The following is a 22,433-nucleotide window of genomic DNA, read 5'->3' on the forward strand; positions in this document are numbered from 1 at the left end:
GCTCAGAATCGTTATCCTCAGAACAGCACTTTATTCAGCACCAATGTGGTGCAGGTTTCATTTTAATTGATTCTGACTTAACTTGTAAAATGAATATTGTACTGCTGTGTGGTTAGTTAACATATATCTTTTGGAAAGAGGGTTGAGTTTGCACATATTTCATGTAATAATTCAGCAACCAGCACGAAATCTACACAAGCTCTATTTATTCTTAATTTCCTCTTATCTCCTTTTCGCTTGTAAAAGTCATTGGCTCTTTATTGTGTACAGTTCTATGACTTCCAATTATTTTTCAATATTGTGTCTAAATGATGATTATTTGTGTATTACATTGAGCATTGAGTGTTAGGAGTGTCCATGTTGAATAATCACACACATATTTCCAGCAGGGGCCACTGGACAATTTGGGTGCAAGACCCTTAATCTATCTAAAGTATTAATCCTATTTATTATCATACCCACCACTCTCCCAACAGAAAATACGAAATTCAGAATGCATCTAGTCGGGGAATTTCATACCCTGTGTCAGTGATTTGCTGAACTGCTGGGAAACTGGTGGAAAGAGCCTGACTTTAATCTCCAGAGATAGAGGCACAATATGTTTGCACCATTCAAACCAAAGAGTAGCTGATTTTTCAATTATGTTTATAGAGATCTGCTACTACTTATGTTACTTCTGTTGTTGTAATACATGAAAGTTTTGAAAATTACCAGGAGTTTTTAATGTTTAAATCGGCTCAAGTATTGCAGTTATAATTACAAAGAGGTATTAATCAGATTGTGGTACACCTTTGGTTAACAGCTAAACCAGAGGGCGGCTTTTCCATATCCACATGTTGAAGCTCTTAAGATACACTCCCATTTTTCCAAAAGGAAAAGGAATTAAATTACAAGACTGGCAGGAAGAAACCTTGAAATCGGTGCCATGAGTTTTAATTCAAACTGTTTCCCAACAGGAAGAGAGAACATATGTATGCAGAATAATACACAGTTGAAAAAAAGTAACAAGCTAGTTAATAAATTGAAGAATCCAGGTAATGTCAGAAGTGGCAAAAAGCAAAGCTCAAACTGTTCAGGCATCTGAACTGAACCTCTAAGATTAAATTACAGCCTTTTACTTAATTTCTGCCTTATTATTTGTTACATAATACCTTCTTCAGTAATGCTTATATTATTGCCTGATATCTTACAGAATGCAGTCTGTACTGTTAAAATGAATTATTAGTTTGGCAGTTCCGCTAGAGCAGATGTTTTATTAATATCCTGACTAACTGTGATGATACATTACTTGCAAAATACTTGCTGTGTGTTGCACAAAAGGGCATAATAAGGGACCATTTAGAAGTTTTGAAGCAAAATTTTGAGGAATATAGAGTCTTGTGTATTCGTACTCTAGAGCGAAAGTATTGTAATAGTAACATTTTATCTTACACCTCAGCAGTACAGACAAATAGGATGCCTGTTTTACATGGAAATGTAAGGCTTTTTACCCTCTGAAACAAGGTGTTATTACATAAGGCCAAGTTCAGAATATGAAAAATGTCATAATTTAATGGTTTAAATTTAAAGTAATTGTTTGTGAAATCTGGGAGCAGGGGTCCTAGATGCTGCCATATGTAGGGACATTGTGGATCCCTGACTCAAATTAATGCTTTGCATCCTGGCATCAGTTGCTTTTATACATATACAAGCTGGTCTTTGCTGATATATTGACTTGCTATTACTCTGTGCTTTTTCATGTAGATGTCATCCCATCCCAACAATATAACCCATACTTCAGACGTGTGTATTTAGACGTCACCTCAATGGAGAAAAATGTTTCAAACCTGGTGAAGGCAGAGTTCAGAGTGTTTCGTTTACAGAATCCAAAGGCGAAAGTAGAGGAACAACGAATAGAACTTTATCAGGTCATTTTTCATTTTCATTAAATTAATGCATTTAATGTTCATTTTAATTGTTGTTGACTTAAACGTTCAGTAATTGTTGGACTTCCAGTGATAATGAATTAATTCATTGAGTAACTTTTTGAGACATTTTTTAAATTGGAGAGAAACAATACGCTTTACATCTATGTGTGTCAAAATATTGAAATTAAGTTTTCAGCCTTTGGGGCTTTTCTTATAAAATTACTCCAAAATACCCTAAACATTTTATAATTATTTTGTGTAGAGATTAAGTTTATGTGTGGATCCCAAGATGATTCAGCATAATACTTGGTAACTGACTGGGACAGTGATTAGCATTACTTGACATTTCTTAGTAAGCCATGTGCTGCAAGACAAGAGTTTTTGTTTTCACTTCAAGCATTACAACCCCTGTTCTATTTTCATGATGTGCTGTAACTTTGAGATATGTCACTTTGGTATTAGTGTGAGTCAGCAATCTGCTGTATTATACTCAAAAATGAAGAGGCAATTGTAACATACAACAATTGGTCTTTTCTGATACTTACAATGTTGAGAACAAACTTTTTTTTGACTTTAAAGGCTAAACTTCACTGAGTGCACTTCAAAATGCTGCCAGGTCACCAACAAAATGTTGTTAAGTATCTGCAACATGTGCGAGAGGGGGTGTGTGTAATGCTACCAAACTTTATCTGCTTAGTACCCACATATCCCATCAGTTTTCTGACTTCAACACTATAAAACATGATGTTTGAGTGTTTTGTTTCTCCTTTGCAAGTAGTGAATGTATGGGGCAAACCAGCAGTTTAGGTTACGTGCCACTGCACACTTCAGTATGACCAATTTTTTTATAGAAATCACATGGACTAAAACATGACTTGTCTGATTCAATTATTTTAAAACAATGGCACTGGTATTCAAGTCCATATTTAAGGTTATGTTTTGAATTGTTGATTTATATTTAAATTGTCAGCTTTTTGGAGTTTATGAATTTTATTAATATGATTTACTATACATTCAGCATTTTTCAGTTTTCTGGATTAGTATCTATACATTGACATTTCACCAGTCCAATATGGTTTCACTAAAATATTAAAACAATTTATGAAGCAGAATGAGATAATAACATATGATATGTTAAATATGACTTTTTTATTAAGTTGCAAGCCATGCTGAATATGATATTGGGAGTGTAATTTCTCTATTCAAAGTGCTGGTTGTGGGGAAGGATATTTGTGTGTGTTCTTATGATATTCCTATTACACATGAGATTTAACTACATTCTTCTTGTTATGACTGTAAATGCTGCAGCAGTATGCGAAAGCAGGATGCCAGAATTGCTCCCCATTTTGGTGTTTCCAGTGAAAATGGTAGTATTACGGTGGATTAGCTTTGTGTCCATTTGTGTCACACATAAAGCTGGTACACATCAGAAGCTGTGGCATGTTAGGATGTCATTAGCTGCAGCAATGCAGCTGTTACAGATGCATATCAATCTTCGTCTGAATAAACTTCCTTGCAGAGCCTTGCAAAATTTTCCTATATTAAACGTACAATGCAAATATGAGTTTTTGCGGTTACTTATTAGTCCAATTCTATTTTCTTGGGTCAACTCCAATAACCAAGAAATGAAGAAACTACTGTGTAATGTTAAGAGAGGCTCAAACAAATACATAGCAAAATGGAAATCTGGCAGACTGGAAGAGCTTTAAAAGAACAAAAAGATACACAATTATATTACAAACAACTTGCCTTTATATAGGAACAAAAAGAAAGTTGCTGAAAAGCCCAGCAGGTCTGGCAGCATCTGTGAGTGAAAAAACAGTTCATATTTCAGGTCTGATAACCCTTCCTCAGAACTCTTTATATGGCATTTTTAATGTTGGGAACCTTCCAAAGACACATCCCAGAAACTTCATGAAACAAAATTTCACACTGAACAATGTAAAAAGATATTAGGACAGGCGATCAATGGTAGGTTTTTAAAAGCATCTTTGAGGAGGAGAGAGATGTGGAGAAGTTCAGAGAAGAAATTCCAGAGTCCAGAGCCAAGGCAATGGAAGTCGTGACTGCCTATAAATAAGGAAATGATGAAAATTAGAGATGTGCAAGAGACCAAAATCAAAGAAACACGAAGAGTAGTGCGGCTACAGGAAGCTACAGAGAGAAGGAATTGCAAGATCATGGAGAGTTTTGAGAACAAGGATGAATGTTTTTAAATCTAAGCTTTGCCTTCGTCAGGAGCCAAAATTGGTCAGTGAGCACAGAGGTAACAGAGACTTGGAATGAGTTAAGATACAGGCAGAGGGTTTTGGATTAACTCATTCTTTCAGGGTTGGTCAGGGTGACACTGGAATAATTGAGTGTATACAAAACATAAGCCATGAGTTCTGAGAAGTCTGGGAAGAGCTTGCAATGAATTTCAAGGCTGATATTCAAAGTATTTCAGAATATGCTAAGTAGAGCATGTAGAGTAGAGTACAAAGTTACCAGAATGATATTGGAGGTTGAAAATTTGTATCATGCAGATGTGTTGCACAAACTAGAGGGGGGTGATTTTTTCCAAGACTGATGGTGATAAGGCCCCTCTGCGTTGGTTTCTTCTTGCACATCCTGACTGTCATTCCCTCCACATATTCTCAAAAGAGCTGTGGCAGGATAGGGATGGTTAATCTCCCTCTTCTGGAATGAACCTTTGGAAAGAAGATCTTGAAGCAGATTGAGTGAGTTTTGTCAAGGTCTATCCCAAAAAAAACCTGTAACATGCAACACTGTCCTCGATGGGCTGTTCCTACAGACGCACACCAGGATAAACATTAACTGCATCTGGAATACTGTCACCTCAGTGAAAGATGCCCTTTGGCCTGAAAAAAGCTGGTCTATCAATGCAAAGGCTACACCATGACTGGGTGTTGCAGACTGGCTCTTTCCACAGTCCATAATTATAGGCTGAGCGACGCAATAAAGCTTAGTCAGCCACCACATTGGCACAATTGGGGAAGGCCTAAAGCTTTTCAGCCCTAGTATAACATGAGGCTGGAAACTGTGTAAAAGTCCTCGAACTGGATGCTTTACATGCAACAGACATTGTGAATACTATGTCTTGGGGTGGCATGGTGGCTCAGTGGTTAACACTGCAGCCTCACAGCACCAGGGACCCAGGTTCAATTCCAGCCTCAGGTGACTGCCTGTGTGGAGTTTACACATTCTCCCTGTGTCTGCGTGTGGTTCCTCTGGGTGCTTCAGTTTCCTCCCACAGTCGAAAGATGTGCAGGTTAGGTGGATCGGCCATGCTAAATTGCCCGTAGTGTTCAGGGGTGTGTGGATTATGGGGGATGGGTCTGGGTGGGTTGCTTCAAGGGGTGGTGTAGACTTGTTGGGCCGAAGGGCCTGTTTCCACACTGTAGGGAATCTAATCTAATTGTAAGTGTATTAGGAAACATATGCTTATTGTAAGGAATTGATTTGGCTTACTCCAAATGTACTGTTATTGGAATGATCATGCAGCATATTTTTATAAAACTTATAGATAATATATATTTTCCAGGGAAAAGAAAAATTCTCAATGGAGGTGGAATAATTAAGAGTGTTTTTGTGCCCTGAATTCATTTCAGTAGGAAACATAATAAAACCATGATTTTTATGTGGATGGGTCCTTAGCTGACATGGAGATAGGTTCCCTACCCAATTAAGGTGAATTTTCAAAGCTAGCCATCATGCTTGAGGGAAAGAGCCAGTGGAATGCAGGTAACTGGGGGAGAGGGGTGGTTGCTTCAGCCAGAAAATTTGTCCTCAGACACTCCTTCAAAACTTTATCTGAAAAAAATGCAAAAAGAAATCAAGACACCACAGTGGAGAGTGGAAAGGCGTGGCTTGTGGGGTCATTGGGCCTACAAACATCAGCCATCAGCTATGTCCTCAAGGCAGGCCAGGCCAGGAGGGCTGAGACATTGGCCTGCTGCTATGTGTCAGCTTCCAGGCAGCCAATCCACTACCTGTCATGTTGACAAATAGGAATCTGGGAAATTCCACTTGTTTTCCTCAAGCCCTGCTCAGCAGAACTGATAGTCTAGTTGTCCGACCTTCTTAAGCTCTGAATCCAAATTCGCCAGAATGATATTGAGAACAGGGTCAGGATGCCAGTTTAATGGATGACTTTGTAATTTTTGGACCTTGTTGCTCAATTCCTGACATCAGTACAGCTTGAAAATTCAGTCCTGGGTTAGATTCCATTGAGAACAGGAAATTGAGGGTTGATTTAATCAAGGTATTGGGAATGAAGACAATAATTTGTTAGGGTAGTCAAGGGGATAGTTCAAAATGAAAATGGTTAGATAATCTAGTTCATCTGGTGGGAGAAAGTCATAACAAGGTGAAACAATCTTCAGGTTAGAGCTGAAACATTTAGGTGCAAAATCAAGAGGAATTCTTCACACAGAAGATAATAAGAATATGGAATGTCACCATGCTCCTTTTGAAGTCTATGGATGTTAGATCAACTGAAAATTTGAGGACTGGGTTGAGAGATTTTTCTTACAGGATATAGATGAAAAGCAAATAGAAAAAATTGGCAAACTGAATATGCACTTCTGATCCAATATTCCTGAACTGATAATCATGACTTAGATGAGTCCAACAATGTTTATTGCAAACCTCCTTTCCTTCCAATTTCACAATTCTATAGGTACTCGCAAAAAAATGCAGAGAATTGGAATGAGGGATGTCTTCTTTGTGATTCTGCTCAAAATAGCAGAGAAAATTTAAAAAAACTAAGCCCCTTGCCCTAACCAATTATCCTCAAAAGGCTTTCTCCTATTGGCCACACTTTTCCCCCTTATCCTAGGGTGCCCGTGGGGAAGGTAACAGTGCGGCCAAATGTATGCTGTCCAGTTAGGTGTGTGGAGTTGGGAAAATTCTCAACTACCAAAACCAACGCTAGAAAATCTTACCCAAAAAGTTGAATTTTAATTCCAGGGGGATGGGGAAAACTGGAGTCTGGTCAGCCACCTCTGGAAACAGTGTCATAGAAACTGCAGTGGCTGCCAAGTGTTGAGATGGGCTGCTTAAAAGGCCTTGAGCTATTGGCGCTATGTACTGCTGGCAGCCTTACCAAGTTGAGGAGGGTGGGGTGCAGGCATTGGGTGCCAGGCATGGAGGAATGATAGAGCGTGATCTTATTTGAGGAGGTGTGGTGTCGCTGATCCACACAGGTCATTCCTTGAAGAAGATATCCACTTTTCTTCACACTATTTCAGTGAATTTGGCAATGAAATAGCTTTTTTACTCTCCCCTGCTTTCCACTGCTTAGCATGTTGTGGAAGTATATTGAACCCCTTGATTGCCACTTAATTACAAACATAATGTTCCTAATAGGCCTCACAGACACCATAATTCCTCTTTCCCTCCCCCATATTGTGGGGATCAGGCCAAGTGTGGGTGAGAGCCTGGTGAGTTCCCCCCACTGCCCCAATAGAGAGAACACCATACAATTTTTCTTTAATTTAAAAAGCAGGGGATTTAAATGATTTGATAGCTTGATAGTTCCACACACCTTGTGCATCATTTCTGCACATTCATGTCTACTTTTAACAAGTCAGAAATGGTAGTTAAACTTTTCCAAAAGGCTGTCTAACATCTGCAAAAACACTTCTTACGTTTAAAGCTCAAGACTCATTCTTCAGGAATGTTTCAGGAGTGGTTAAAAGTGGGAGATGAAAGATGCTTCTAACTGAAGGCTGCTTAGTTTTAAATATGCCATTACCTACAAAAACAGCAGACATGTGAACCACGCTTGTTTCCTTGTTTTCCCCCTGTCTCCATGAAAACCTAGATTTAAGTACCAGGAAACAGGTGCAAAGGGCATAATTGTATTTCTATCCGTAGAGGGAGATGATCTTGTAGCTGTCTCTTCTCCCTCAAAACATTCAGCTGTTTAACATCTCGGTCTCGACAAAAGCCTTATGAGGAAGCTTTCATGCTGCCTTTGTTATGCTTCCAGTTCTTTTAGAGTCCTTTTGACCACTTGTTTCTACAGCAATTCTCTTAATTGCTTTGGTGAGTTCCATCTTTCGAGAAGAAATCCTGCTAAGAACCTGTTATGTATGAATGCTGAGCCCCAGTGAAGGGTTTAGCAATCCACAGCATGTACATGCACGCATTAAAAGAAAAAAAAATGTGGGTGGCCAAATAACTGTAGCATCAGTGAACACACCAGGATATAGCAACATGTTCTCAGGGGATTTCCGCTAGCACCTCAGAATAATGACAGGTGTGCCCTACATTGAGATTACTTAGTATATCTGTTAAGCACAGCATTATATATCAGTCTGGAAATTCCTAAAAATGACTTCACACAAAATTTAGACTAACCTTCTGATTGGTGCATTGTGCCAGAGTTCCGTGAAAATCTCATCAAATTTTCAGCTGGCATATGCCAGGTTCCTTCTTTAAGTTCCTTGCTATGTATGAACATGGTTTTAAGAGATCAAACCATCATATATGAATAATTGACAGGCCAGGGCTTCTTCAGTGTTTAGTGCAAGTCATTTTGATCCATAGAAATGCACACAAAGGCTCAAAAAAAAACAATTTTCTCTGGATGAAGGGAAATGGTTAAATGTACAACATTCAATAACTATGAAAAGCTTGGGTCCCACTGTGCGTGAAATGTTACAGTAGACTTACTGCTCACATAGAAGTGGTGCAAATTCAAGAAATTTGCATAAATTGCACTCTGGTGCAGAGCTGGGTCTAGGTTAGTGTAAAGCAGAGATTTTCAGCAAAGGTTCTTTTGAATCAACATAAAATATTGAGCTATATTGGCATGAAGTAAAAAAAAAGTTCTACCGACCTACTTCAGAAATTTCTTCCTCTTTTACACTTGAAATCAGTGTTACACTGTAATTATGCTGTTTCACTGGTAAAAATTCACAGGGCACCCTTGGCTGTTTACAAGAAGCCATACAGTATAGGAGGATATGTTTAATATGTTTTCCCTCCCGTTTATTGCATCTTAAATTGTGCTGTCGGACAGTTTATTTGGATTTCTTAAGTTTTGTGCTTTTTACTGCAAGGTCAAACTTTAAAAGAGTGATCTCATAAAGAAGCTTAAAAAGTTTATTCTGAAACTCTAAGATTTTAAACTTAATGGCCATGTATTTTATTGTGGATTGTTTGTAACTATTTTCATAGAAAGAAAATCACCCTGGAAAGAGATGGTGAGATTTGTTGATTTTCTTTAGGCTGCTGTTAAAAAATGTCAGTTAAATCCTGTTATGTTAGTGCAGGAGTGCCACAGTTTCATGTTTAGGTTGGAAATTGGAAAACGTCCTGATGTGATGCTGAAAACATAATTAAATCTTTGACTGCTGGATGGCTCTGCGCCCTCGATATCATCTAACATTTTTAAAAAAAACTAAAACCAGCTCAATAGCATAGTGATGACATGGCATTGTGACATTGTAGATAATGGCACAGAATGATAGGATGTGCACTAATTGAAGCAGATAGGTCTTTCAATCTCTCCAGGCCTTTTCTACCACTCACCTCAATCAGTGGTTTCAGTTTCTCCCTTAGTAGACTCTTGAACTCAGTCTGAACATCAAGGAGAAATAGAGAACGTTATCCACACTCTACACAACAGACAGGATGGAAATTTCACAAGAGGGTCACATTGAGGGGCTGTAAGTTTGTTTGTTGCTGAATTATTTGTGGGTGCCTCACAGCAAATTCTTTGGCCTTTTTCTTTCCAGGAGAATAGCTTACACAGGTTTAAACAAAACTGTAGAAGCTAAATACTCCAGATGTTGCCCATCTGAAATAAAAATAGAAAATGTTAGGAGAAACTAAGCAGGTCTGCAGACCAGGAGAAACATTGGCTTAACAGGCTGAATTTTACTTTTTCAGAAGAAGGGTCCCTGGACCTGAAGAATTGGTTCTGTTTTCTCTCCACAGATGCTGGCAGACCTGCTGAGTTTTTCTAGCAATGTTTGAAATTGTATCTGATTTCCAGCATCCACAGTTCTTTGGTGTTTTTTTGAATTTTACTGATGCTTGAGTGGCAGGAACAAATGCAGAATTCTGGTAAAACGATGGGAAGCTGTGCTATAACAGTACTGGAGTCAGGGAGGTTTTGCCAGCAGTGGATAGGTGACAAGTGTGGGTGTGGTTTGATTAACACCACTACCCCCCCACCCCATGGACTTGGACGCCATTTTGGAGGCCATCAGCAGCTAGATCATTGAACTGATCCTTGTCCCTGCAACAGCAACTTGAGAGCCTGATTTTCACCCTAGCTTTGTAGTTCCAAATCCCATGCGTTGTAAAGCACAGCAGTGTTTCAGATTCATGACCTGTTGTTAGCACATCCAGAATCCTCTGTCTTTATTCTGGAAAAGTTAGTGTTCTCCTGTATTTCCCTTCCCTGCTCAAAATGTTCCACTCCACAAAAAGAAAACACAGGATTCTGATCCAAACTACATTGCCTCTGAATGCCTATTAGGCTATATTTCCAGTCACTGGCTGGTTTTTGTACAAATGGGAGCCAGGAGAGAAATTGTCAATTCCACATGCAGCATGTTTAATCTCTAACACTGCAATCAATGCAAAGCAATGTGAAAATCCAGCAAAGTGTTGTGAAAGTGGTATAATATCATTTATGTGCTGTGGTTGAATGCATTGCAATAAGTAGATCTTTCAAATAAACATAGCTTTTCTGACTGAAGTACAGTCATGCTAAACTTGAAACATTAAATGTGTTTCTCACTTCGTAAATGCTGCCAGACCTGTTGACTTTCTCCAGCATTCTTTGTATTTGCTTTAGCTTTCATGACTTTTTAATGCAAATCTATTTGCATGAATAAAATTTAAACTATTATGATTTAAGACTTCTCTTCAGAAATGTGTATCACATGTTTAGTCAGCCACAAATCAGTGAAGGCTAACTTGCTTCTTCCCAGAAAGTGTCCCAGTGCAATCTATTAATGCAAAGCTCTTCTCTTATCTTACTTCAAGATCTTATACATTCAAAACTAATTTAGCTTTGTAATTATGTATTTCCTGGAAGCTTTTATTTTCACAAAATAAAAGTTAAACTGTATCCCTATCCTTCGCATTGGAAGGCGAGATGGATTTGTTGCAAATAGCAGCTCTGCCAAAATTGAATTATATCAATAATACCACTGACAGCATGACCAGAAAAATCTAAGATTACTTCTTTTAATAAAGTTCATTTTCATTGCAAGAGAAAAACACCTTTGAATAGTGATTTCTATCTGAAAAAAATATGAGAGATATGGGGGTGGGCCAAGGCCTCCCAGAAGTGGCAGCATTCTTCACACTTTGCAGTTTGTTTTCTCAAAGCAATCTGCTCAAAAAATCAAATCAAAACATGAATGTATTTTCAGGGGAAAGTAGTAGTCATTTAGGGTCGGAAAATTTGATCAAGAATCAAATATACTTTCCCAAGAGTCCCAGCCGTGAATGGTCGTGGTAGATATGAACTTCCAGCTCACTCATAGTGGGGAAAGAGATTTCAGCGACTACGGCATTAGTCTGTGGGAATTGAAAACGTTTTTACTTACTATGCTGTATTGTGACTGTTGGATCATATACAGTCAAAACATGAATATAATCCAGAAGGGTGCCTGTTGGACAGTTTGAATTGATATTAGCTTACAGCCTACATTCTACAGTTATCTGTTGGCAATAGCATTTTACTTAGCCTGGCATTGCTATCCTTATCTACCCTGAAAGTAATGATTTCCCAAAGCACAGGCAGTAAAGCTGATAGTCTCGCTATTTCTTGAAAAATGGAATGTATGAAGCCAGCCAGTATATCAAAAAGTCAAGTTCTTGACTCCCAACCAAAAAGCTGAATATTTTCATGAGCCCCTTTCACTGATTATTTTCTTTGGGAAAGCATTGTCCATTGTTAGTGGGATTGTTAGCTAAAGGGACCATTCAAAACTGAGTCTGTTCAGTTCAGTTGGGGGCCCAATAGAAAATACTTTGACATGTTGAAAGCTATTATGGAAATGGCAGCAGCTTAAACCATTCTAGTCCATCTTGTGTCAGTGGAATGGGAAGGATCAAGTGGGGGCCAGTTAGGAAAATATATTTATTAAAAATACTTTAAAAAGTCACATTTAAAAGACAAATATACATGCATTTTGAAAGGAAAGGCATGGAATAGGAAAATTAGTATAGACTTTTGATCTGCACTGGGAAAGTGATGGTCCTCAGACCATGTGCAAAATGATATTGGTTGTGTTTCTGCTGTAGTAACATGGTGTGGGCTAGAATCCCCTCTTTAATCCTCCTGAAAATGAGTATGATCATGGTACAAAGTGACAAGAAATGCGTCAGTTGATGCCAACTGACACTTTATTGTCCGAGTCCGAAGTTTCACACCATTAGCTCTGACAGAACCAGCTTTGGAAATGCCTCTTCTGCCTCTTGCATCTGAACAGCACTAGAAAGGATGAGAGAAAACCGGATCCTGAATGATCCTACTGCTGTCTTAGTAGGAAAGGTCGAAATAGACTTGAGTCAGCTGTGTGAAGTTTCCAAAATCCTTTTAAATACTTTCTGAGGGGAGGTGGAGAGCATGGGGGGAGGAGGTTTAATAGAAATATCTTACTGACCAAATTGCAATCCTGTTCAAAGCCTCCATTTTCAAAGCCTCAAACTGCAAATCCATTCACCTCTTCAAATGAGTTAATCTAATGTTCAAGGTTCTGTGGTACTTCCCATGCAATAATTGTTGTCCTGATACAACACAATCCTAATTTTGCTGTGGTTCACTGGTGGGCCTTCAATTGCTGTTGGTGATCTTGACGGAATATTGTGGTGAAAATCCAATGACTACCAACCCAGGGGAACTGGCAAAGTTTGAAATGGTGTATGGAAGGTCTGTTGTAGTCCTGTCAGGTGAATTGAGGAATTCTGGCCTTCAACCTGAACATAAAAGAGTTGTACTTTTAATTCCCTCCCCCCTTAATAATAATGTTGTCACTAAGGTTTTGGAGTAGATCTGTGGCTTGGGTTGTGGGTGTTGAGGTTGATTGGCTCACCGATCTGGTTGGTGGTTCTGTAGACATTTCGCTACCGTGCTTGGTAACATCCTCAGTGCAGCCTCTGATATGAAGCGTTGGTGTGTTTTCCCATCTGATTTTTAAACTCCGGGCTCCGTTGCGATGGATTGCCTCACTTCCAGTTTTCCTTCGTAGTGGAATGTATATGGGGTCAAAGTCAATGTGTTTATTAATAGCATGCTTTGTGGAGTGCCATGCTTCCAGGAATTCTCGTGTTTGTCTCTGCCTAGCCTGTCCCAGGATCTTGGTGTTGTCCCAGTCAAAGTGCTTGTTGTCCTTGTCCATGTGGATTGAGATGAGTGAGTGTAGGCCGTGTCTTTCTGTAGCCAGTTGAAGTTCATGTGCTCTTGTTAGTTTCCTTCCTGTTTGTCTGAAGTAGTGTTTTTTTCACAGTCTCTGCAAGGGATCTTGTAGATAACATTTGTCCTGTCCATGGCGGGGAGTGGGTTTTTAGTTCGGGTGAGCACTTGTCGTAGGGTTGATGTGGGCTTGTGTGCCACTCTGATGCCTGGCAGTCGTAGAAGTCTTGTGGTGGGTTCTGATGTGTTCCTGATGTAGGGTAGTGTGATGAGTGTGTCGGGGCGTGTAGAATCTTTCTGATGCTGTTCCTGTAGACATCTCCTGACCCAGTTCTTTGGATATCCATTATCTTTGAGCACTTGGAAGAGGTATTCCTCCTCCTCTTGGCATAGTTCCATGTTGCCGCAGTGTGTTGTTGCCCTTCTAAATAATGTTTGCACACAGCTTCGTTTGTGTGTGCTGGGATAGTTACTGTTGAAGTTCAGTACCTGGTCTGTGTGTGTGGCTGTTCGGTATATTTTTGTTTGCAGTTCCCCATTTGGCTTTCACTCTACTATGATGTCCAGGAATGGGAGTTGTTTGTTCTTCTCCTCTCGAGTCCGGAGATAAGCGATCCCATGAGTGTCCTGTTGATTTGCTCGTATATTTGGCCATTGAAGGTGAAATGGGTGATCAGGCAGAGGTCCAGTAGTTTAAGCATGTTGTCCCTGGAGGTGGCTTCGCTGGAGTCATGTCCTTGTTCAAGTAGTGTTGTCGTTGTTTCCCTTGCTAGTGGCCCTACGACCGCTAGGCATCAGAGTGGCACACAAGCCCACTTCAACCCTACAACAAGTGCTCACCTGAATTAAAGACCCACTCCCCGCCATGGACAGACCAATGTTATCTACAAAATCCCCTGCAGAGACTGTGAGAAACACTACATCCGACAAACAGGAAGGAGACTAACAACAAGAGTACATGAACACCAACTGGCTACAAAAAGACACAACCAATACTCACTCATCTCAATCCACATGGACAAGGAGAACCACCACTTCGACTGAGACAACACCAAGATCCTGGGACAGGCTAGGCAGAGACAAGCACAAGAATTCCTGGAAGCATGGCACTCCACGAATCAGGCTATTAATAAACACATTGAACTCGACCCCATATACATTGCACGACGGAGGAAACCCGAAAGTGAGGCAATCCATTGCAACGGACCCCAGATTTTAAAAACCAGGCAGGAAAACACACTGACACTTCATCAGAGGCTGCATTGAGTATGTTACCCAGCATGGTAGCGAGACATCTGCAGAACAACAAACCAGCTCGGTGAGCCAACCAACTTTAATAATGTCGTCATTTTCTGACATTGTCAGTGGAAGATGATGATAATGTGGTGGTCCACATTGCATTAAGGTTGCTTCTTTAACTTTGTAGTGGCAAAGCTGTGGTGACATTCTTTTTCTTATCATTGTCATTGCAAGGCAAATTTTTTACTTCCTCATTAAAGAAGGACAGCTAACTTGTGATTAGTAAAACCTACTGGTATTAATTATTTTGTTCCCATGCACACACTAAGTAAATGACAGCAAGAAACAGTATACATAGTGTTCTAATAAAAACAAAGTTGCTGGAAAAGCTCAGCAGGTCTGGCAGCATCTGTGAAGAAAAAAGGTCAGAGTTAATGTTTCAGGTCTGCCTTCATCAGAACACAATATACTGTTCTAACCCATTATAAACTTGTGAAAAAAGCCACCATACAAATACAATGCTGCTGTAGTTACACGCTTTACATGGCTTCTGAATATTTCTGACTTTCCATGTGGTTGACTAGCTGGCGTGTTTACTGTTCCGTAATTGCAGCATACATGCTGTCAATTTCCATTGGAACTGAATCAGATCATCTCCGTGCCAATATTGAGCTCTCCTTTTGATTCATTCAAAGTATTCATTTAAGTATTATTGTGTTGATCTGTTGATGTGCACATTGCATTCACATAGAAACCTGGATCTCAATTGCAAGAAGACCCAGCAATTGTGCTGTAAATAACCCTTTTGATCAGCAGAAACTTTCCCTCGCAGATTTCACATAGCAGGTGTCAAGCTACAACATGAGAGAGGGAGGAAACACTCTCCATGATGGCCATGTTTATTCCTTTTGTATCTAAGTTCTCACTATGATGGACTGAATTAATTTTATTGGGGAATAGGGACTGATTATCATCACAGTCAATTCTGAATGATTGAGAATGGGTAAATCCCTCATAAACATTCCTGCCTTGCTTAATTGAATTAGTAGAGGTAATAGTTTTGGGTGAAGATATTGCTGGAAGTCATGCCAGCATCTGGTGCCCCGTATATCCATGCATGGGGAAATGAAGTTGTGAACTTACCATTCCCTCTTTATAAACATAATGGAATTCCCACCTGTTGCCAAAGGGATCTTTCAACAGCCGCCAGACATAGTCCCATAATAGACCAGGGCTAAAGTTAAATGCCAAACCTACAAAACTGATTTCTACAGACCAGGATGGTCTGTCTACGACCGTAAGCAGGGTGTGTCAAATCCTCAAATTATGGATCCATTTATTCATGAAGGTTTCTATTCAGTTTCTTTCTTCGACCACCCCGAAAATACAGAAGTTGCCTTCCAGTCAGAGATTGATTGAAGTCAGGTTGGCTATTTGTAGTAAACTGACTAGGTGTGTGTTCTGCACCAGGGAAACAGGGAGGAGAATTTGTGTCTAATAATTCCAGAAGATAGACCCAAGCCACAGGAATTCTGTGAGAACTTAATACCTTTTACTTTGCCTGCTCTCTTTCTTCTGTATTTGTTCCCTCTGTCTTTGGGCTTTGATACATTGACCAAATGTCCTTCCCTTTAGCATCAGGTTCACCAGAGCAGCTGTGTCTTTTATATAAATTACATTTGAATCCCAAATTTCTGGGAATATTTTTCTGTGGATTGTATTTCAAAACAATTCCAATTCTTTGTGCAGTATTACAGCCAACATGTACAATAGGTGCCAATTGCAAGCATTTTAGTTTACTTTAAAAATCCACGACAAAATGGTAACAATTTTACAGTGTTAATGACTTGGCAGTTAGCCCATTTCAGACTTTGATTTTGACTCGAGGTTTCAAAATTCTCATATTGCCAAAAGTGTGTGTTAATGAATCATACTGTAATCAACATACAGGCATCCAAGCTACATTCATTTCTCTCCTTCATACTTGTACCAGACTGCCTAGCTTTAGACACACATGCAGATGTTGACATGCACACATGCTCAGACATGTAAACTCAGGCACACACTCATCCTCTCTTGCAGAGTGTCAGCTCTACAACATTATAGCATGGGTTGGGAAAGTCTTTGGGATGTGCTGAGGATGTGTAAGGTGCTAGGCAAATGTAACTTTTTTGTTTCTTTTCATTTTGCTCCATTTGTTGCATTGGCTCCAGGCACATAAATATGATATTTTTTGTTAGATTCATGTTGGATCATTCTTTTACAAGTTTTTAAATTTTGTCTCTAAACATTTAAGGAAGTAATTACAATAGTTTTTGAAATAGGTGCTGTAGTTACTTTCATTGAGGTTTACATATCTGCTTACATCCAGTTTCTCAGCCCTTCAATCATTTGCCAATGATTTATCAAGATTAAAAAAAGGTCCAGACAGTCAGTCCTGGCACATGTATCCAACACACAGTGGAAAAGGTATTGCATGTGTGCACCACATTGGCATGAACTGATTCCAACTTTGAAGAAATATAATGGAGGCATGTGTGTCCTGTCTCGCCGTACAAACACTTGGCTGAATAATTGCAGGACCAGACTCTTAACTCTTCAGTCTTCCAGTTGTCCCTGAACTGAACAAAAGCCAATAGTACACATCACGCTGCAACTCCATTCCCATTTACTTAGCAGACCATTTAATTGCTTTTATTCTGGATATTCTGTTTTTTTTAATTGTTTTTTTTCACAGCTCCAGCTGTCTTCCCTGTGGAATGTACTACAGTATTACAACATTCTTTTCTCAAATGGTCTCAGCTGTCCTTTTTGTGGAGCTTCCTAGTTTCTGCTGCTGGTGTTGCCACCGGTCCAGTTTTGGATTAGACAGCTCTGTTTTTGAGTAGGCTGTCCGGAAATATCTAAGATGTAAACCAGACATCAAAAGTCTGATTTTTAAAATATAAGTCCATGTTTTCATACATTTCCATGTCTCATAATGTGGAGCCATTAATTATTTAGGTTATTAAGGATATTTTCATCACCAACACATTGAGACTCTGAATTTAAACTACGGTCCCACGCTCTCTCCTGCCCCAATTCCACCCCCTGTCTGGTTTTGAATTTTGCGAAAGATGACCTAATCCCATTAATTTGTCTAAAAGGCATCATGAGAGACTATGTTTTCTTATATCATTAACTGCTTGTTAGGCAGGAAGCAAACTTCACTAATGCACTAAATAAATAAAGTACTATAGTTGAGAACATTCAAGGTGTAGGTCTTCTCTTTTTAACCATTACTGTTCTGTTTATAACTAATTTTAAAGTTAGCATTGTGACTGCAGATCTTACACTCTATGAAGCACTCATTATAAGTGTATTTCTGCTGTCTATACATGTACCTCAATTTCCTAGCAACAGGTATTTTAGTTTTAATCTAAGGATATAGGCTTTCAGTTCAAATATATCAATTTATTGTGTGTTAAGATAGATTCCTAACTGTTGACAGGTGAACAGACGAATTAAACAATGGTAATTATTTTTCTCTAGATAAACAATCAAAAGAAAAATCAAATAATCAAAACCAAGTATTTAGACTAAAATCCAGATGTTTAGTGAAATAACCAGCAAAGAGGCATCAAAAGAAAACTATTAATCAACAAGTGAAAGCACATTCGACTTTCTAAATATTTGAATCTAAGCAAGTGACCCTGTGGTTATGGAGTCTCTCACTGACAGATTCTATCTATGTTAATTTAATATTTAACATTATCTAAACAGGTCTTTCTCCTTCTGTTCAATATACCATACCGTAGTGCAGGGAAGACTGGGAAGTGCCCTCAGTTAAGCCCATGAACTGTAGTGAATTAATGAAAAATGGAAACATTTTGAAACATTCTAAATTCCTTCACTAATGCCCTTTAGGGAAGGAAATCTGACATCCTACCTGGTCTGGCATATGTATGATTCCAGATCTATAGTAATGTGGTTGAATTTTAACTATCCTCTGGGCAATTAGTGATAAGCAGTAAATGAGGCGTCAGCCAGTGATACACATATTCCATTAACTAATCATGAAAATTGCTCCAAGTGGACTAAATTTTCACTATTAAGGAGAGTTGTTTAAGTTGGGGGATTCGCTAAATGGGTAAACATAAAGAAGTCTTCCATTTAGATCCTGCATCATAGATAGCTAATTCTTTAATAGCATCTTTAAACTAACAAGCTCTGAACTCAGAACATTGTGCTGAGATATTTGTGCCTTTGAAATTCAGCCAAGTCTTTATTCTAATGTAATATTAGCCTTTGGTTAAATATCAACAAAATATTCTATTGAAAAAGCACGAACAAACGGTAGTTACTTTTTCTAACTTCACCAGATGGCCCCTCAATCATAGCAACACAAATGACATCTGTTTAAGCTTTGTATGAAGTTGGCAGAGCCCTAACACAAACAGGACAAAATTAGCAGGCCTGGTAATATCTGTGGAGAGAAAGCAGAGTCAATGTTTCAGATCCAGTGACCTTCATCAGAATTATATGGACTTGCTTGGTTTTAATCTCTGCTTTTGTGAATCAAGTGTGGCCCATTCCTCCACAGATAAAAACTGGTCATTGGAAAGTGGAGAGGATTTCTGTATCCAGGACTTACCTGCCATTTTTAGGTCCACAGAGTCTTCCTGGCTCCACATAAATTTAGTCCCTCAGGTTTGGGAGGAAAAGAAATCAGCAGGGATTCCGACACCCAGTTGACAAGAAGGTTTGTATGCAGGCATTTGCTCCAAGCTCTACATAAATGGTTGAAACACAGGTCAATGCACATTTCTTCTGCTGCCTCTTGCATGGGAAATCGCATCTCACTAACTTGATTGCATTTTTTTTGAAGAAGTAATGAAGAGGATTAATGAGGGCAGAGCAGTGGATGTAATGTATATGGATGTCAGTAAGACATTTGACAAGGTTCCTCATGGTAGACTGGTTAACAAGGTTAGGTCACACAGAATAAGAGAGAACTAGCTACCTGGATACAGAACTGGCTCAAAGGTAGAAGACAGAGGGTGGTGGTGAAAGGATGCTTTTCAGACAGGAGACCTGTAACCAGCGGTGTGCCACAAGGATCAGTGATGGGTCCACTGCTTTTTGTCAGCTATATAAATGATTTGGATATGAACATAGGAGGTATGGTTAATAAGTTTACAGATGACTGACAGAAAATTGGAGGTATAGCGGACAGCAAAGAAGGGTACCTCAGAGTACAATGGGATCTTGATCAGATGGATCAATGGGTTGAAGAGACGCAGATGATGTTTAATTTAGATAAGTGCAAGGTGCTGCATTTTGGACAGCAAATCCGGGCAGGATTTACACATTTAGTGGTAAGGTTCTGGGGAGTGTTGCTGAACAGAGACCTTACAGGCAGGCTCATAGTTCCTTGAAAGTGGAGCCTCAGGTAGATAGGATAGTGAAGAAGGCGCTTGGTATACTTACTGTTATTGATCAGTGCATTGAGTACCAGAGCTGGGAAATCATGTTGCAGCTGTACAGGACATTGGTTAAGCCACTTCTGGAGTACTGTGTGCAATTCTGCTCTCTCTGCTGTAGGAAGGATGTTGTGAAACTAGAAAGGGCTCAAAAGATTTACGAGGATGTTGCTGGCTTGAAGGGTTTGAGCTATAGGGTGACTCGGAATAGGCTGGGCCTACTTTCCCTGGAGCGTTGGAGGCTGAGGGGTGACCTTGTAGAAGTTTATGAAATCATGAGGGACATGGATAAGGTAAAAAGACAAGATCTTTACCCCAGGGTGGGGGAGTCCAAAACTAGAGAGCATAGGCTTGAGGTGAGAGGGGAAAGAAAGAAAAGGGTCCTGGGGGAACGTTTTCACACAGCAAGTGGTGCATGGATAGAATGAGCTGCCAGAGTAAGTGTTGGTGACGGGTACTATTTGAAAGGCATTTGGATGGGTATATGAGGAAGGGTAGAGAGGGATATGGGCCAAAAGCTGGCAAATGGGTCCAGATTTACATAGGATATCTGGTTGGCTGGGACGAGTTAGACTAAATAATCTGTTTCCATGCTGTATATCTCTATGACTGTATAATCTCAACTGTGTCTTTGATGAGATGCTGGAGGACAGCAGCTGTCTATGAAATCCCAATACTTTCAGGAGAGAAGGAAAAAATTAAGAAAATTTTAGAATATTAGCCATGCTTCCTAAGAGCCATCATTAAGAGCAACCTGTTAAAAGTTGAATTTTGGCAGAAAAGATTTGGACTAAACTGTTTTCATTGTATTTTGGGGGTATGATTTATTAGAATAACTGTTGCAGAAAGAGAGTCAGAGATTGACAGTACAAAGAAAGGCCCTTCAGACTATCAAATCCACACTGATCAAAAAAACAACTGCCCAACATTTTGATATAACAGACAAGGGCAGGACTTACCCGACTAATGGTAAGGCCCTGGGTAATGTTGTAGAACAGAGACCTAGGGGTTCAGGTGTATAATTCTTTGAAATGTGCATAACAGTAGACAGCACGGTTAAGACCTTTGAGTGTAGAAGTTGGGACATCATGTTGAGGTTGGACAGGAAGTTGGTGAGGCCTCTTCTAGAGTACTGTGTGCAGTTCTGGTTAGCCTGCCATGGAAAGGATATTATGAAACTGGAGAGGGTTCGAAAAAAAATAACCAGGATGTTGCAGGGAATAAAAGGTTTGAGTTATAAAAATAGGCTGGGATTTTTTTCACTGAGCGTAGGAGTTTGAGGGTGATCTTATAGAAGTTTATTAATTCATGAGGAGTACAGATAAGGTGAATAGCAAAGATCTTTTCCTAAGGTGGAGGTGTTCAAAACTAGGTGGCATATTTTTAAGGTGACAAGAGAAAGTATTAAAAAGGACATGAGGGGTAACTTTTCTAGAAAGAATATTTTGTGTGTGGAATGAACTGCCAGAGGAAGTGATGGATGCAGGGAACTGTCACAACTTTTAAAATACACTTGCATAAGTACATGAATAGGAATAGTTTGGAGGAGTATGGGCCAAACCAAGGCAGATAGGACTATTTTAGTGGGGCAACATGGTCGGCATGGACTAGTTGGACTGAAAGGTCTGTTTCCATTCTAAGTGACTCTATAACTATTTTAGTCCCATTTTCCAGAACTTGCCCTATAGCCTGTATGCTATGGCATCTCAAGTACACACCTAAAAACTTCTTAAATATACTGATGGCTTTAGCCTCTGCCATCCTTACAGGCAGTGAGTTCCAGATTCCCACCACCTTCTAAGTGAAAAAGTTTTTCCCCACATCTCCTCTAACCCTGCCCCTTACCTTAAAATTATGTCTCCTGGCCATTGACCCCTCTATCGAGGAGAAAGGTCTCTTCCTGTCTACCCTATCTATGGCCCTCATAATTTAATACATTTCAATCATGTCCCCTCTCAGTGTCCTCTACTTTAAGGAAAACAACCTCAGTCTGTCCAATCTCTCTTTGTAACTGAAACTCTTCAATCCAGGCAACATCCTGGCAAATCTCCCCTGTACCTTCTCCAGGGCTATCACAGCCCTCCTATAATGTGGATTCCAGAAATGTGCATTATACTCTTGCTGTGGCCTAACCACTGTTTTGTACAGTTCCAAAATAGCCTTCCTGCTTTTAAACTGTATGCCTCAGCTATTAAAGACAAATATCCCAAATACTTTGTCAACCACATTATCCATCTGTCTCAATACCTTTAAGGATCGGTGAACATGTACACCAAGGTCCCTCTGATCCTTGTTGCTCCCCACTGCCCTACCATTCATCATGTATTTCCTTGCTTTGTTTGTCCTGCACAAGCGCCTTGTCTGATATTGATCTGGGTGAAGTTCTATTTGCTGTCGATCAGCCTGTCTGATGAGCACTTTGTCTTTTTTCTTACT

The 22,433-nt window shown here is 39.5% G+C and overlaps 1 protein-coding gene across 2 annotated transcripts in view; it reads left to right on the forward strand.

Annotated features, from left to right (window-relative positions):
- The window catches only part of LOC125454966 (transforming growth factor beta-2 proprotein), a 97,422-nt gene that overhangs the window by 29,386 nt on the left and 45,603 nt on the right, over positions 1-22,433 (forward strand). For both annotated transcript variants that reach the window (XM_048536373.2, XM_048536372.2), the window contains one exon: positions 1,744-1,907. In XM_048536373.2, coding sequence (XP_048392330.1) covers positions 1,744-1,907 — 164 coding nt within the window. The remainder of the gene's footprint in view (positions 1-1,743; positions 1,908-22,433) is intronic.

Source organism: Stegostoma tigrinum, chromosome 9, assembly GCF_030684315.1.
Source record: "Stegostoma tigrinum isolate sSteTig4 chromosome 9, sSteTig4.hap1, whole genome shotgun sequence".
Lineage (NCBI taxonomy): Eukaryota > Metazoa > Chordata > Chondrichthyes > Orectolobiformes > Stegostomatidae > Stegostoma > Stegostoma tigrinum.